Here is a 17,089-nt window from a genome sequence, read left to right as displayed (position 1 = left end):
GTGAAGTGCGCAAACTGCATCAGGCTCCGGGGAGGTGTACATTTAGCAAAGTTTCACAAGTTTAAAACACAAAGCATGGATACAATCACAGAGCCTCTCATTTCAGAATTCGATCAATACTACTACTGTTCATGTCCCTGAAAGGTCAGCAGCACAACATTAAATGAAATATAAAAGAAAGAAAAAACATGTTGCTTGGGCAACACACTTGCAAACGGCAAGTGTGTTGCCCAAAGCCTCACAAAATGTCTTTCATCTGCTAGTCGTCAGCCAGCTGGAACTTAGGTGTATGTGACACGTCAGTGTGTGTGTGTGTGTGTGTGTGTGTGTGTGTGTGTGTGTGTGTGTGGTTGTCACGCTGCTGTTAAGCTGGTTCCTGAGGACAGCAACTGTAACTTCTTTTGGAGACTTCCCACGCCAGGCTAAAGATATCCACCATGATGACTGTTAGGGCACCGAGGATGCTGTTCTGCGACGGTGTCTGTCAGGAACGTGAGGAAAATACACCAACACACCCAGGGCCTCGTTTTACTGCAGCTAATTTTGTCCTAAAGGAATATGAGTCTGCTACGACTCACATTAAGTCTGCTGTGGAATCATTACATTGACTTCCTAAATTATCTTTTCATGACTTCCCTCAGAGGGAAGATGATTTGATGTTAACCACACAAACATGCTTAACGCGACTCCTGTGGTCCTTTTCCACTCTCTTTGCTGTTTTCATTTAGGCTCTGTAATGTATATTGAAAACCCGCGTTCGGCAAACAACATGCCTGTCTAGGTCGGACTCCTGGGGTCCACCACACATCATGTGGACTTACTGTTAGATTTCCTCAGAGGACAAAGTCCATTACTCTGTGGTTGAAGACTGAGTTATGTTGAAGCGGTAACATTCCAAGTTGCCAGTATAGTGTTAGTAGTGTACATACAGACGTATATTTATGTGTTAGTAGTGTACATACAGACGTATATTTATGTGTTAGTAGTGTACATACAGATGTATATTTATGTGTTAATAGTGTACATGCAGATGTATATTTATGTGTTAATAGTGTACACACAGGTAAGAGAGCAGTCTGGCTGTAATCGGGGCTGAAAGATGACCTAGCCGTGTACAGAAAAGGAGGAGACGGAGCAATGCACGGGGGGGGGGGTAAATGACAAGAACTGTGTGTAGAGAGGAGGGCAAGTGCATGGCCTTGCAGACATTACTGTCAGGGGGTCTGACAGCGTAGCAATGGTGCCATCTGGTGGACAGTGTGATCATCACATGCCCTACTCTAAACAGCAGAAACAACAAGCCTCATGTTGATCAAACACCATTTTATTCAACAAGGCTCCCTGACTGAAAACAACATTTTGATACACTAGTAAATGAGCGATCATTAAATTGTAAAACTAGTTTGCATCCGAAGGCAATATGCGTCATCCTTAAATTTAAGAGTATGATTCTAGAAAGTCTTCCGGGTCTCTGGAGGCCCGGGCCTTGGACCAGGAGACGTCAGGAGTACGTAGTGGCTTGTGGGTTAGACCAGAGGGAGGCTCCAGTCTGTTACACAGCTGGGAGTCTGGTGAGCCTCAGTCACACGCAGGCAAACACACAAATACATAACCAACACTCAGACAAATGCATCCACAACGCACAGACAAATAACATCAACAGAACAGACAGATAACTCATTGAGAAGTCCTGTTTATCTGGCTGAGCAGCAAGACTATCCTCTGGGGAACAGTGGCACTTTGGAAAGATTGTTGGCTGTGTGTTTGTCCCGTAGCACCACGATAGAAAACGAGAGGAGAGGTGGGGGGGGGGGGGGGGGGGCTGGTCAGACAGCCTTTCTGCACAGTGAAAGATGGCTTCTTGTTCACTTCTTCAGACAGAAGCAGCGTCAATCCCTGGAATCCTCCCAAGCCCCGCCTTCTGCCCTCCTCTGACCAATGGGATCACGGCTGATGGGAGGATCGTCATTGGAGGCCAGGTAGGCAAGAGTTTTTTGTTTTTTTTTACAGTGTAAGCGGGCATCACCAGCCAAACATGTACTCCATGGCTTTGGAGACGAAGCTGTCGTCCTTGCGGGGGGTCTGTCGGTCGGCTACCACCTGGAAGCACAACAGCAGTCACGCATAGGGTCAGGGCTGGGGTGAGGGCTGGGGTCAGGGAATGGAGGTGAGGGGTGCAAAGGTCATGGCTACCTGGTAGTCGCTGCTGGAGGCCTTGTAGGCAGCACTGAGGGGTCTCATGGTGGAACGGGGGGTGGAGATGGGCGTGGAGGGGAGGGTGTGGCCAGGGGTGGCTCCGCCTCTTAAGGCAGGAGAGAACACTGAGCTGGAACCGGACCCTCGGTCCGAACTCTCCATCACACTCTGAAACACACACAACCACACACGATGAGCTGCTTGTTTTGGATGCTTCCGTGTTGGCTGACCATCTGACGCTAACCGCGCTCACCTTATCGATGCAGGCTTTGACGCCGATCATTATGGCCTCTCCGTAGATCTTGCCGTCTTTACTGAGGGCTTTCCTGGCCTGCAGCTTGGACTGGTACTGGATGTGCATCCAGTTCCCCGTGTTTGACATCTGGACAAGGAGCCACACTCTCAGTTAGAGGCTGGGGGAGGGGGGACGGCAAGAGGAAACCTAAAGGGTGTGATGGGATGGTGGTGGAGGGGAGTGTTGGAAGGGGGTGGGTGGGGTGTTGGTGTTGAAAGGGGGGTGGTGGCGTGGGATGGTGGTCGAGGGAGGGGGGTGAAGGGATGGTGGCGGTGAAGGGATGGTGGCGGTAAAGGGAGGGTGGAGGTGAAGGGAGGGTGGAGGTGAAGGGAGGGTGGAGGTGAAGGGAGGGTGGAGGTGAAGGGAGGGTTAGCTCACCACGTGTTTGAGGATGTTCCCGTACTGAGCAAACTGCAGGAGGATGTAGGAGGCCGAGGCAGGCGGGAAGCTGGAAAAAAAACAACAATCAGCTAACACTGGATGTACATGTGAAGCCATGGTGTGGCTTGGTGTTGTGTGGCCCGGGCTTGGTGCTGTGTGGCCCGGGCTTGGTGCTGTGTGGCCCGGGCTTGGTGCTGTGTGGCCCGGGCTTGGTGTTGTGTGGCCCGGGCTTGGTGCTGTGTGGCCCGGGCTTGGTGCTGTGTGGCCCGGGCTTGGTGTTGTGTGGCCCGGGCTTGGTGTTGTGTTGCCCGGGCTTGGTGTTGTGTGGCCCGGGCTTGGTGTTGTGTGGCCTGGGCTTGGTGTTGTGTGGCCCGGGCTTGGTGTTGTGTGGCCTGGGCTTGGTGTTGTGTGGCCTGGGCTTGGTGTTGTGTGGCCTGGGATTGGTGTTGTGGTGTCCCTGCCAGGGTCTCACCCGAACACCGTGACCCAGGTGTCGTCCAGGGTGTCGTCTGAGGAGAGGGCGTCTCCTTGGGTGAAGAAGGGGTCCACCTGGGCTGGAGACTTCAGCTGCTGGGCCACACTGGTGCCACCCAGCAGACTGGAGCCTGGAGTACATTTACATTTAGTCATTTAGCAGACGCTCTTATCCAGAGCGACTTACAGTAAGTACAGGGACATTCCCCCGAGGCAAGTAGGGTGAAGTGCCTTGCCCAAGGACACAACGTCAGTTGGCTTGACCGGGAATTGAACTGGCAACCCTCTGATTACTAGCCCGATTCCCTCACCGCTCAGCCACCTGACTCCCTAGTAGGTGTAGGTGCTGTGGTTAGCATAGATGGACCGCACACACACCATCACTAATCACTCATAATAACAACAAATAGCAGTTACCTGTTCCTGGAGTAGCAGCCATAAAGCCAGACATGGGGGTCTGGACAAAGGTGAAGGGCTGACAGGAGAGAACCATGTCAAGTTAGCTATGACTCTTTATGTTGACACATTAAAATTATTATTATGCAACGGATATGCTAACGGCTAATTAAACCGTTTGCCACTATTCGTGGAGAGGCTTACCTGCTTATGCGCAGACATTGGAGACATGCCCACACCTGGGCTCGCCAGGTCGTCGTAGATGCTCCGCACCGGCGGGGCGCCACTCTTGTCTTTGGGTGTGGGGACCACAGGCTGGGGAGGTGAGCCACCTGACAAGTACGGACATCTTAATCCCCATAACTGTGACACGTGAGTTACCTACCTTACATCGCTAATAAAGCAAACTAATTGGAACATAGTTACATACTAAGTGGCTAGATAATACTTAAGATTGTTTAGGACACACGGCAACAGATTGTTAGCTACAGAGCTTTGTAGCTAACCTTACCGAAATGTAAAGGCGATCTCATGTCCATGATGCCACCACCGGAGACACCAAATGTCCGCGGCTGAGGGGTTACTGGAGCGGGCAAGTCCCCCATCAAGAACCCCGGAAGAAACTGGGCCCCCGTTCCGGGCTTTGGAGACGTGGGCGAGCCCAGAGACATTGGTTCTGTGTCCAAATGATAAGACTCAAGTTGAGAATGCCGCTGTCAGCTGACCAGAAGTTAGCCCGCTAGCGGCTATTTGAAAGTTAGCCAGTTAGCTCATTAACTTGGCATAGAACGATCAGATACAGTTGCACAAATAGACAGCTAGAGCTAGATAACATTACAATTATTACTTGTAGTGCTACCAGTAAATCGAGCTCAGAAGTAGTGCTAGTTAATATGAGTTAAGTAGACATTGACCTAGGCTACGGTCTTTCTTACAGTTGTGCTAGCTAGCTAATTAGGTTGGTCTGGGCTAACAGCTATTCCAGCAAGCTAGCTAACTGCAATCATTCACTAGCAGGCACATGATGATGGTAAACGATCACTGGGTATTGTTTTAACAATATCTAGACTGTCTGAACATTGAAGTACTGTTATACGAACCTTGAAATTCCATTTTACACTCGTGTTTCCTAGCTGACTAGGCAACGACGGTCATCCGGCCGAGACAAACAGCAAGGGAGCAAACACCCCCGGCAGCTCCGTTACCAAGCTCGTTAACCGAGTTAGCTAGCTAAAAGCCTTTAGCAATCGGTCAGAACTCGCGCTTAGGAGAGTTGGCCGGGGTTGCCAGATTTGAAAAACCCTTGGCCGGGGTTGGCTGGTTTTAAAACCCTTGGCCAAGGTTGCCAGAATTGATAAACCCTCGGCTAGAGACTGCGCAATTGCCATCCAATCGGAGAGCAAATAGTCCATTGCCAACCAGTCAGGGTGGAGTGCGAAGGCGACAGGCTTCAGTGTTAAGTCGCACTGTTAAGGTTAGTTATTTATAAGCTTTTTACATTTTTCAAGAAAAAATGAAATAATTTATTAGATCCATTGCCGTTATCAGCTACAGTAGCTAGCTAACTGTCCGTATTAGGTAGATCTGGATATGATATCTTAGTAAGGTAGCGTGCTAGCACGACCAGAACTTTCTATTTTCTCTACAGGAATGTAGGTTGCCAGCTAGCTTGTATGCTAACATCATGCCGGCTTTCTTGCTTTATGACTTCTCTGCAAGCTAGTTAAGATGTCTCCCGAGCCCTTTTCTACACAGTCTACAATTTCGAGTGGATGATGATACTATTTTGATGTGGATGAAGTTGAAACGCAGCTACCATTAAAGACATAGTAATCTATCTATCTGGCTATCTATCTGTATCTCTTTGTTATCGGCTAGATATTGATATCTTTAATAGATAGCCAGGGTCTCAATATTTTCCCATTTATGCAAGTTCAGGTCTTCAGCAGCATTCCTTCTGAACCAGTTATGCTTCTCTTCAGGGCTATAAGTCGAGTCAGTCGTTGTTGGCAACAGGACAGAATTTCCTTAACTGGTAGTAACGGTTGTTACAGACACGATTCTCACAAAACTGGATGCTGTCGTGTCACTTCTAACATCCATACAGTCACTGACACGTTGCGTACCAGGATGAGGTCTGAGTGAAGATCAAAAGCCCAGCACTGAAACTCAGCTCATCACCACCACTACCCGGAGACCTCTGGAGCCCTCTAACAGCGTGACGATGAGTCCTGCCTCAGCCAGCTGTGCCCCAGCCTGCATGACTCGGCTGTGTCTGCTGCTCCTAGCCTGCTTGCTGCTTCCCGTCAGCTGTGACGAGGATTACTACAAGCTCCTGGGGGTCCAAAGAGAGGCCAGCACCAGGGAGATCAGACAGGCCTTCAAGAAGCTGGCACTCACAACACACCCGGACAAGAACCCTGTGAGTACTTGGTAGCATGCTGTGCTCTTTTATTGCACTAGAACCACAGCTGCAGCAGCAGTGACATCGCATTGTATTCGTGCGACCTCGTCATTCATCTCTCCACACCAGAGTCCCGACTTAAGTCCCCCCCCTATCTCATCCCTCCCACCTGTCCTCCTCAGAATGACCAGACGGCCCACGATAAGTTCCTGAAGATCAACCGGGCGTACGAGGTGCTGAAGGACGAGGACCTGAGGAAGAAGTACGACAAGTACGGCGAGAAGGGTCTGGACGAGCAGCAGGGCGGGCGCTACGAGAGCTGGAACTACTACAGATACGACTTCGGTACGGAAGAAACGCTGACGTTTGGGCTGTGTCGTCGCGCTTGTGCTGGATAGCAGTCTCTGTGCTGTGTGACTGACCGGGGTGTCTCTGTGCTGTGTTTTTCTGTGCCTCCCAGGGATCTATGATGACGACCTGGAGATCATCACTCTGGACAGAGGAGACTTTGGTGAGTAGCGAACCTGTCGCTGGAGCTTGCCGATCCGATCTGGCTTTGAGGGTGCAGTTTCCTGGTTTCCTTTGCTTGGTTAGCCTCGTCGTTTCCTTGTATGCTGTTCAAAGAGCCGTGTCCTTCGTGTGGTCGTGTTTGTGAGTCCTCTCGGCTTGTTTACAGACGCGGCGGTTAACTCCGGGGAGCTGTGGTTTGTCAACTTCTACTTCCCTCGCTGCTCCCACTGCCACGAGCTGGCCCCCACGGTAAACAGGTTATCTCTCTTTTTTCACCCCCCCCCTCTTTCTCTCTCTCTCTCTCTCTCTCTCTCTCTCTCTCTCTCTCTCTCTCTCTCTCTCTCTCTCTCTCTCTCTCTCTTTATCTCTCTCTCTCTCTTATCTCTCTCTTTCTGTCTATCTCCCTCCCTCTCTGTCTCTATCTCTCCCTCCATCTCTCTATCGCCATCTCTCAATCTCTTGGATCTGCCATCGGTGAACTGAATGCAGTCAGGAGTTGTTGAGTTAAGTGTGATTTGTTGTGTTTGCAGTGGAGGGACTTTGCGAAGGAGATGGACGGCGTGATAAGGATCGGAGCGGTGAACTGTGGCGACAACGGCCGGCTGTGCCGCAGCAAAGGCGTCAGCAGCTACCCCAGCCTCTACGTCTTTAAAGCCGGCATGGTGAGGCCTCCTCTGTCGACACAGGCAGGAACACCGCCTTCATGATGTCTCTGCCTGTCTGCCTCTGTGTGTTCGTCATCTCTCTACCTCTCTCTCTCTCTCTCTCTCTCTCTCTCTCTCTCTCCATCTCTCTCTCTCTCTACATCTCTCTCTTTATCACTCTCTCTTAACATAGCGCTCTCTGCCTGTCAGTTTAACTTGCATCTCCGTGTTCTCCGCAGAACCCTGAAAAGTACCACGGGGACAGATCAAAGGAGAGCCTCACCAAGTTTGCCATGCAGTTTGTGAAGAGCAGAGTCACAGAGCTCTGGCAAGGTAAACAGGAGTTTCATCACATGGTGGGCATGGACAAACCCTGCCAACTGACTTTCCAGGCTGTATTGTAACAGAACATCATTGATTCAAATCCTGTGTGTTTCTCAACAGGGAACATCTTCAAGGAGATTGAGCAATCGTTTTTGTCAGGCATAGGCTGGCTAATCACCTTCTGTGCTGAGACTGGAGGTACTGATGGTGTGTGTGTGTGTGTGTGTGTGTGATGTGTGCGTGTGTGTCTTTCCCATTGTAATGATGAGAGCGTGTACCTTTTTTGCTCAAGGTGTCTGTTGTCTCTCGTCAGATTGCGTGGGATCACAGACCAGACAGAAGTTGGCGGGGATGCTGGTGAGTCTGGCCGGCCATCTGTCCTGCAGTTCGCCCTCGTCCAAGCCCTCAGACAGACTGACTGACAGACAGACACGGGTCCTGTCGGCTTCTATCAGGCTTCACAGGCACAGGAGCTTAGGATCTCAATCCTCTGTGTGTGTGTGTGTGTGCCTGTGTTCTCTGCAGGAGGGCCTGGTGAACGTGGGCTGGATGGACTGCACCACCCAGGCGGAGCTGTGTGACAGCTTTGAGGTGACGGGCAGCTCCACCGCATTCTTCCCCCCTGGCAGCACCCTGAAGGACAGGGCCAGCGTCCTGGTGAGGCCAGCCCCTGGCACACACACACACACACACACACTGCCGTCCACCAGCCGTGATGCTTACACGTGTGTGTTTGTAGTTCCTTCAAAGTCTGGATGCCAGGGACATCTACAGTGAGGTGATCCAGCACCTGCCAGACTTGGAGACTCTGACCAAAGACAGCTTCAAGGTAACACACGACCACAACCTCAAGTCCGGTCCAGAAAACCCCTGGCTGGTTCAACCCAGCATGCTGGGCATAGCCTTGACGTCAAGCCAGCCTAATCTCCCTCCTATCGGTCTCCTTCACACCAAACGGGCCTTCTACGCCCCTGGTATCCCCATAGTAACATATCATATCCCTTCAGAATAGACCTGGGTGTTGGTCAGGCTGGGAGACGGTGTTTCTCAGGCTGTTGTAGTTCTCCAGCAGCCCCTGGTGACTGACTGTGTGCTGCAGGTGAAGCTGGAGCGCCATCGCTGGCTGGTGAGCTTCTCCTTCGGTCAGAGGGGCCTGGCGTCCCACGAGTACAAGAAGCTCAAGACCCTGCTGAGAGACGACCACATACAGGTGTGCCTGTCTGTCTGTCTGTGTCTGTCTGACCTTCACGTCTGTCTGTCTGGTGGTCAGCCCTGTCTCTGTCTGTCTGTGTCTGTCTGACCTTCACGTCTGTCTGTCTGGTGGTCAGCCCTGTCTCTGTCTGTCTGTGTCTGTCTGACCTTCACGTCTGTCTGGTGGTCAGCCCTGTCTCTGTCTGTCTGTGTCTGTCTGACCTTCACGTCTGTCTGTCTGTCTGTCTGTCTGTCTGTCTGTCTGGTGGTCAGCCCTGTCTCTGTCTGTCTGTGTCTGTCTGACCTTCACGTCTGTCTGTCTGTCTGGTGGTCAGCCCTGTCTGTGTCTGTCTGACCTTCACGTCTGTCTGTCTGTCTGGTGGTCAGCCCTGTCTCTTTCTGTCTGACCGTCACCATTGTCTGTCTGTCTGTGATGGTTACGTCTGTCTGTGATGGTTACTTCTGTCTGTCTCTGTTTGTCTGTCTGTCTGTCTGGTGGTCAGCCCTGTCTCTTTGTCTGACCGTCACCATTGTCTGTCTGTGATGGTTACTTCTTTCTATCTGTCTGATGGTCAACTCTGTCTGTGCGATAGTCAGTCTAACCTGTCCTGTGTGTGTGTGTGTGTGTGTGTGTGTGTGTGTGTCCAGGTGGGCAGGGTGGACTGCTTGTCGGAGGCAGAGCTGTGTGGCTCTCTCTACATCCAGAAGCCTTGCATCGCTGTCTTCAAAGGCCTGGGCATCCACGACTTTGAGATCCACCACGGTCAGCCTCTCCTCCGTTTAAACGCTCACTTTTACAACGGACTGTCGTGTAGTTCCGCCCGGAACCTTCCTAATCTTCAGGTAGTCATCCTTCCTGTGTGCCGTGTCACTTCCTGCCAGGGAGGGACGTCCTGTATAACATCGTGGCGTTTGCCAAGGAGAGCGTGAGGGCCCATGTGACCACCCTCAGGCCAGACACCTTCCCCCTCGATGTCAAGGAGCCCTGGTTGGTCGACTTCTTCGCTCCGGTGAGATCCCCCGCCGCTGATTGGCTAGAGCAGCCCCTATATCCCACCCCCTCATCCCTTGTTAAGACTTGAGATCATTTGTTCACTTAATAGTTTTTCTAACCAACAAATTAGAGGGGAAGGGAATGTAGCTTGTTTAAGCCTCTTTATAAAATATATTTTTACAAGTCTAGTACAGATCCCAATAGCTCCCACCATGTGATGTTACAAGTCTAGTACAGATCCCAATAGCTCCCACCATGTGATGTTACAAGTCTAGTACAGATCCCAATAGCTCCCACCATGTGATGTTACAAGTCTAGTACAGATCCCAATAGCTCCCACCATGTGATGTTACAAGTCTAGTACAGATCCCAATAGCGCCCACCATGTGATGTTACAGGGTTTCCCGCAGAACATTCGTTAGTTAAGGTGGTAGGGTGGGTTTGTTAGTTAAGGTGGTAGGGTGGGTTTGTTAGTTAAGGTGGTAGGGTGGGTTTGTTAGTTAAGGTGGTAGGGTGGGTTTGTTAGTTAAGGTGGTAGGGTGGGTTTGTTAGTTAAGGTGGTAGGGTGGGTTTGTTAGTTAAGGTGGTAGGGTGGGTTTTGCAGCTTTTTTTTAATGCGTTCTGCAGAGAAGGGAGACTGGCGTTGGTCACGGTTTGGAATGAAAAGGAGAAAACAGAACTGAGTAACACGGCGGATATCGCTCATAAAAAAATAATAACAAGAAATATATAGGTCTATGTATATAATTTTTTTTGATGACGACGTAGTTAAGGCGGCAGGCGTGTGTTGCTTAGGCGGCCGCCTTAGCTGCAAAGTGCTGCAGGAAACCCTTTGTTATACTGGTGTGTGTGTGTCTGTGTTTGAGCTTGTAAAATGTCCTCATTTTGTAGATATGATATGCTCTCCAGCTGTGTTTAATCTCTGACTGGTCTGTTAAACTAACAGCCATCCCAGAAGGTAAACACACCCCTGGGTCCTGGATCCTGGTTATCAGTTATCAGGCATGATCCAGCAGGGAGTGGTCGGTAGATGGGGTTGGCTTTGACACGCTGGTGTGTGTGTGTGTGTGTGTGTGTGTGTGTGTGTGTGTGTGTGTGTGTGTGTGTGTGTGTGTGTGTGTGTGTGTGTGTGTGTGTGTGTGTGTGTGTGTGTGTGTGTGTGTGTGTGTGTGTGTGTGTGTGTGTGTGTGTGTGTGTGTAGTGGTGTCCTCCATGCAGAGCACTCCTCCCTGAGCTGAGGAAGGCCTCGGTGCAGCTGGTTGGTCAGCTAAAGTTTGGAACGTTGGACTGTACCATTCACGAGGAGCTGTGTAGCAGGGTAGGTACCACAGCTGGGCCGTACCATTCCCACCATTGCTGGGGGGGTGTAACGGGGTACAGCTCCACTCGCAGGTGCCATACCCGTGTGGTGACGTGTGTGTGTGTGTGTGTTCTGCAGTACAACGTCCAGTCCTACCCCACCACGGTGATCTTCAACAGGACCAGCATCCACGAGTACGAGGGGCAGCACTCTGCTGACGGCATCCTGGAGTTCATACAGGTAACACACACACACACATCTGATAAACACACACACACACATCCTGGTGCAAACACACACACACACATCCTGGTGCAAACACACACACACACACACATCTGATAAACACACACACACACATCCTGGTGCAAACACACACACACACACACACACATCTGATAAACGCACACACACATCCTGGTGCAAACACACACACACACACACACACATCTGATAAACACACACACACACATCCTGGTGCAAACACACACACACACATCCTGGTGCAAACACACACACACACATCTGATAAACACACACACACACATCCTGGTGCAAACACACACACACACACACACACATCTGATAAACGCACACACACATCCTGGTGCAAACACACACACACACACACACACATCTGATAAACACACACACACACATCCTGGTGCAAACACACACACACACATCCTGGTGCAAACACACACACACACACACATCTGATAAACACACACACACACATCCTGGTGCAAACACACACACACACACACACACACACATCTGATAAACGCACACACACATCCTGGTGCAAACACACACACACACATCCTGGTGCAAACACACACACACACACACATCTGATAAACACACACACACACATCCTGGTGCAAACACACACACACACACACACACATCTGATAAACGCACACACACATCCTGGTGCAAACACACACACACACATCCTGGTGCAAACACACACACACACACACACACATCTGATAAACACACACACACACATCCTGGTGCAAACACACACACACACACACACACACATCTGATAAACACACACACACACATCCTGGTGCAAACACACACACACACACACACACACACACACATCTGATAAACGCACACACACATCCTGGTGCAAACACACACACACACATCCTGGTGCAAACACGCACACACACACATGCATCTGATATACGCACATACACATCCTGGTGCAAACACACACACACATGCATCTGATATACGCACACACACATCCTGGTGCAAACACGCACACACACACACATGCATCTGATAAACGCACACACACACGTACATCTGATAAATGCAAACACACACTCCCCAACACACACACTCACACATGCATCTGATATACGCACACACACATCCTGGTGCAAACACGCACACACATCTGATATACTGTACACTCTTACACTCTTGTGGGGAGTTTCATGTTGTTTAACTGTAACTTGTTTAACTGCATGCTCTTATTGTTCTTCCCTTTGGCACTTATTTGGTTTTCCACAATGTATGCTTCATGTTTTGGTTGCTCGAAATGTTTGGGGCTATCTCCTTGTTATGATCAGTGACCTATGCTCTTTTGTAAAGCTCTCTCTTGGAAGTCGCTTTGGATAAAAGCGTCTGCTAAATGCATAAATGTAAATGTAATGTACTGTACACACACACACATCTGATACACGCACACACACACCCTGATACAAACACACACACCCGAATGCAAACACACACACACCCGAATGCAAACACACACACGCCCTGATGCAAACACCCCCCCCTATCCAGCTGTCCTCCAACGCGGTGGTGTGTGTTGTGACAGGACCTGGTGAACCCCAGCGTGGAGGTGCTGGACCAGGACAGCTTCTCCAGGCTGGTGAGGAGGAGGCCGCAGGGGGAGACCTGGATGCTGGACTTCTACGCCCCCTGGTGTGGGCCCTGCCAGGCCCTGCTGCCAGAGTGGAGGAGGATGGCACGGGTAGGAACACACACACACACACACACACACACATATATCCTCGCACGCATGCACACGCCTGTACATCTCCACACACACATCCTCACACACACACACACCGCCCCCTAACCACCAGGCTAGTCCACTGAGGCCCACGTCCACCCCCTCACCCCCATTCTAGTCCCTCACTGTGTGTGTGTGTGTGTGTGTGTGTGTGTGTGTGTGTAGATGCTCAGCGGTGTGATCCGTGTCGGGTCAGTGGACTGTCAGAAGCACCAGTCGTTCTGTCAGAACCAGGGGGTGCGAGCCTACCCAGAGATCCGCCTGTACCCCCAGAACGCGCAGAGACCAGACCACTTCCAGTACGTGCAGCCCAGCCTGGTACTGTAGTACACTCTCACAGCCATGGAGTACACTGACCGTGTGTGTGTGTGTGTGTGTGTGTGTGTGTGTGTGTGTGTGTGTGTGTGTGTGTGTGTACAGGGGCTACAGTGGCTGGCACAGGGATTCCCACTCTCTCAAGGTGTGGGCTCTGGGGTAAGAAGTCTCTTCCAGTTCTAACAATGCAGTTCTCTGCTAAACAACCTCAGATATCATAAATCAAGAATCATGACTATTATTCAGTTTTGTGTGTGTGTGTGTGTGTCAGGTCTCTCCCCAGGGCATCGGTGGACCTGGGTCCGGAGGGCTTTAGGACCCATGTGCTGGGGGGGCAGGACCACTGGGTGGTGGACTTCTATGCTCCCTGGTGCGGGCCTTGCCAGCACTTTGCTCCTGAGTTTGAGGTTCTTGCCCGGGTAAGTTGGTCGCTAGTCCTGCGGGCTCCTACACTGTCCAAGATGGTGCTGTTGCCTTACTGTGTGTGTGTGTGTGTGTGTCAGATGGTGAAGGGCACTGTAAGAGCAGGGAAGGTGGACTGCCAGGCGCACTACCAGACATGCCAGAGCGCTGGCATCACCGCCTACCCCAGCGTCCGGTTTTACCCCCACCTGGGCACCAGGAGGGTAAGGGACCGCCTCCTGAGCCGAAACAAGCGGCCCCCCCACCCTGTCCTCCAGTCATGAAAGGGTTTGGGGCTGGTTGATTCGCGTCCGTCGGGGCTGGTAGATGGGCCAGTCTGACTAGCCTCTCCTGTGTCAACAGCACGACCAGGGAGGGGAGCACATCAACAGTCGAGACGCCGGCATCATCGCCGACATCCTCCGCCAGCGGCTGCAGCTGCTGTCGCCACGGTTACACGACCAGAGCAGCCTCAAGGTGAGCCGTCGCCATGGCCCCTCGCTTGACCCAATCAAAGCGCAGCACAGAGCATTGTCCGGCCTATTAGACTCACGAATGCACCGATCTGTGTTTCTATAGGATGAATTGTGAAAGGCGGAGACCTGATTGGACGACTCACCCGCCAAACCACAACCCACAGGCACATGCATTCTTCTTGATAAAATAGGACTCCGAGAACGTAGGAGGCGCGAATTAGAAGACATCCGTCCAAAGACCTATACTACGAAGCAGGGTTTGGCGTTAGCAAACTCCAGGTTTAACCCTGGGTTTTCAGTGTCACAACGGTGGTTCACTTTTTACCGGGGTGCATCACCATGGTAACTTAAATTGCACACTTAGCCTGCTTGGGATCTCGGTTTGAGATGGCAGATCAACACGTATAAATGCACCGCCTACTGACCAACCAGATCTCTTTGAAAATGGCGCCACCGTTCCTAGAGGATCTCGGTGAACGGCGAGAGGGTCTCTTAGGAAGGCAAGAGTTTTGAGAAAGGGATCGACAAAACCCTTCAGATCTCCCTGGCGAGTGTCGACATGATGAACCATAGATTCACGGCTGAGGAGAGGTCTCAAGTTTAGCAGCTTCTTAACCCTCGTGCTGCCTTCGGGTCACATGACCCAAAGGTTCATAACGAACCATCGTTGTGTTTACCCAATTTTACCCAATACAAAAACAAATACAAATAATTTTCTTTTAACCATTCCAATGTGGGGGGTCTGAGACAGCCCGACAGTTAAAAGAAAATGCTTCACTTTGTTTTTGTATGAGGTAAAGTTGTCGCAATACGACGGTGGGTCACAATGACTGATGGGTCAGAATGACCCGCAGATAACACAAGGGTTAAGCCAAACGTTGCCAGTCTTCATCGCTTCCTTTTCTTTCCCCTCATAGCTGCGAGCAATTTCAAAGCCATTTCACTGTTCCATAGGCCTTTTAAATCCCGATAGCATCTTAAAAACAGACTGATTAAAGCACTAAAACCTCGTGCTTGTCGACCTTTTCAGATTTGAAAGGAAGCCTAGCATACTTGCCAATTTGAATTGAATTCAAATCTGAATTCAAAATGCTATCGTTTGAATGTTTTTATATTTGTTCTTTGCTTCCGAGACCATTTAACACTGCAGGGGTTGCAGCTGAAAGAATAAAGCGAAAATTGTCTTGACGCGCCATAATAATAGATCCTAGCAGCACATTAATTTAACGGAATACTCAATTGTAATTACCAGTCAGATCTATTATAGTCGTGCCTTGCTGATGAGGCAATGATCTCGATAAACCAATTAAATTATGCATTTACACAATCTGCAATTTTTTTGCCAGCTTTCCTCTTGCAGCCACTGTGCTGATTTTAGCCGTGATTATAGTAAAAAAAAAAAAATCTGATTTGTATAATATTTAGTTTGCTCGTCTTGTGTAAAATATGCAGCTGTGGTAGACCTGTCCATGTTTGCGATGCGTCCTATGGTGCAAAAACCTTTCACGTTAACACACTCAGCTGTTTTGGGAAACCTTGCGTTGAGTGAGACGACTTCATAACCACCGTTGTGACGCTGCTGAGGGGATTGCTGTCGGTAGGCGTAGGGAAGCAAGCTAACGTAATACAATCCCGGGCGTGTTGAACTGGCTTCGTAGTACAGGCCTCTGGACTGGGACCGGATCGGGCTGGCCTGTTAACACGGCCAGTCCTGTCACTGAACTGTACTTTTTAAGTGGGTGTAAAGACGTCTCTCTTCGTCAGACCGACTGGGATTAGGATTGAAGAGATTAGGAGGAGCGACTGGTCCCAGTTGAACCAGACACCTGCTCTCTGATTTGAATGTAGTGTCATTTGACTGTGTTTGTGTTGGGGCCACCGTCAGTTGTAACCTCTGGAGGAGCCACTAGTGTCTTATTCATTCTATGACTGACTGCACTGGGTTGGCTTTGCTGACAGGAAGTGTGTGTGTGTGTGCTAGCCATTTTTAGTTTGTCGCTATAGTGAAAACAAATGTATATTCGTATTTGGGCGCACACATTTAAGTGATCCACAGAAGTAGGTTTATCTTCCAAATAGAGCCTGAATGTGATGATGATGATGATGATGATGAAGAGGAGGAAGAGTTGTGCTGATGGATGGCCTGTAGTTCCAGAATCCCAGTGCTCTGCACAGATACTCCAAAGAGTTCATCTCCTCTGGGTTCTGTTGGCACGGCATCTTCTAAACGTCATCTTTTTTAAGAGTCCGAGTACGCTGTAGTTCCTGTGTGTTCCAGCAGAGGGCAGCAGAGCTGTGTGTCGTTCCCGTGTGTGGCTCCTGCTCTGGCCTCCACCGGGCTGTCGGCAGCGTGATGTTCCACAGCTGGGAACTACACTTCCTGTCAGAGCCTTTCTCAACGCAGGGGACGGGTCAATATTTATTTCGATAACGTGTTCCTTCTTTTAAGTCTGGAATAAATTTATACTTTGGAATAAACGGTTCTTATCAACGCTGAGGCTCTTTTATCCGTGTGCACATCTTTATCTCTCAAAATCCACTCATTTCTCGTGTTTTATCGTAATGCTTTCGGTCGCTTTTGCCCAGAAGAAGCCAATCCAAAATAAATCGTGAAACAGAAACACTCCTCCCTCCTTATCGTTCCCCCCCCTCTCTCTCTCTCTCTCTCTCTCTCTCTCTCTCTCTCTCTCTCTCTTCTCCCCTTTCTCCATCCCTCCATCTCCCTGAGGGAGCTCTGTGGTGC

The 17,089-nt window shown here is 50.3% G+C and overlaps 2 protein-coding genes across 3 annotated transcripts; one reads left to right on the top strand and one right to left on the bottom strand.

Moving 5' to 3' along the window:
- Positions 1–1,889: 1,889 nt before the first annotated feature.
- Positions 1,890–4,966, bottom strand: nup35 (nucleoporin 35). The gene is made up of 9 exons (XM_067258765.1): positions 4,843–4,966; positions 4,254–4,418; positions 3,947–4,074; positions 3,764–3,821; positions 3,345–3,477; positions 2,870–2,939; positions 2,450–2,578; positions 2,194–2,364; positions 1,890–2,100 (listed from the first exon to the last, which is right to left on the bottom strand). The coding sequence occupies exons 1-9, from the start codon at positions 4,853–4,855 to the stop codon at positions 2,023–2,025; spliced, it is 945 nt and encodes a 314-aa protein (XP_067114866.1). The 5' UTR covers positions 4,856–4,966; the 3' UTR covers positions 1,890–2,022.
- Positions 4,967–5,167: 201 nt separating this feature from the next.
- On the top strand, positions 5,168–16,838 carry dnajc10 (DnaJ (Hsp40) homolog, subfamily C, member 10). 2 transcript variants are annotated; one of them, XR_010879418.1, is made up of 24 exons: positions 5,168–5,216; positions 5,850–6,164; positions 6,329–6,491; positions 6,607–6,657; positions 6,823–6,905; positions 7,187–7,318; positions 7,540–7,633; positions 7,745–7,822; positions 7,938–7,981; positions 8,150–8,281; positions 8,364–8,453; positions 8,724–8,834; positions 9,464–9,578; positions 9,698–9,825; positions 11,011–11,127; positions 11,248–11,349; positions 12,956–13,111; positions 13,319–13,452; positions 13,574–13,627; positions 13,740–13,887; positions 13,972–14,094; positions 14,234–14,347; positions 14,450–14,937; positions 15,211–16,838. XR_010879418.1 is itself a non-coding variant. In XM_067261065.1 (23 exons), the coding sequence occupies exons 2-23, from the start codon at positions 5,967–5,969 to the stop codon at positions 14,459–14,461; spliced, it is 2,379 nt and encodes a 792-aa protein (XP_067117166.1). In that variant the 5' UTR covers positions 5,168–5,216; positions 5,850–5,966; the 3' UTR covers positions 14,462–16,838. The 2 variants fall into 2 exon arrangements, 1 of the variants encoding a protein (XP_067117166.1); XM_067261065.1 differs by having other exon boundaries at positions 14,450–16,838.
- The last annotated feature ends 251 nt before the right edge of the window (positions 16,839–17,089 follow it).

This window comes from Osmerus mordax, chromosome 2, assembly GCF_038355195.1.
Source record: "Osmerus mordax isolate fOsmMor3 chromosome 2, fOsmMor3.pri, whole genome shotgun sequence".
NCBI lineage: Eukaryota > Metazoa > Chordata > Actinopteri > Osmeriformes > Osmeridae > Osmerus > Osmerus mordax.
This window is presented reverse-complemented; position numbering and strand designations above follow the sequence as displayed.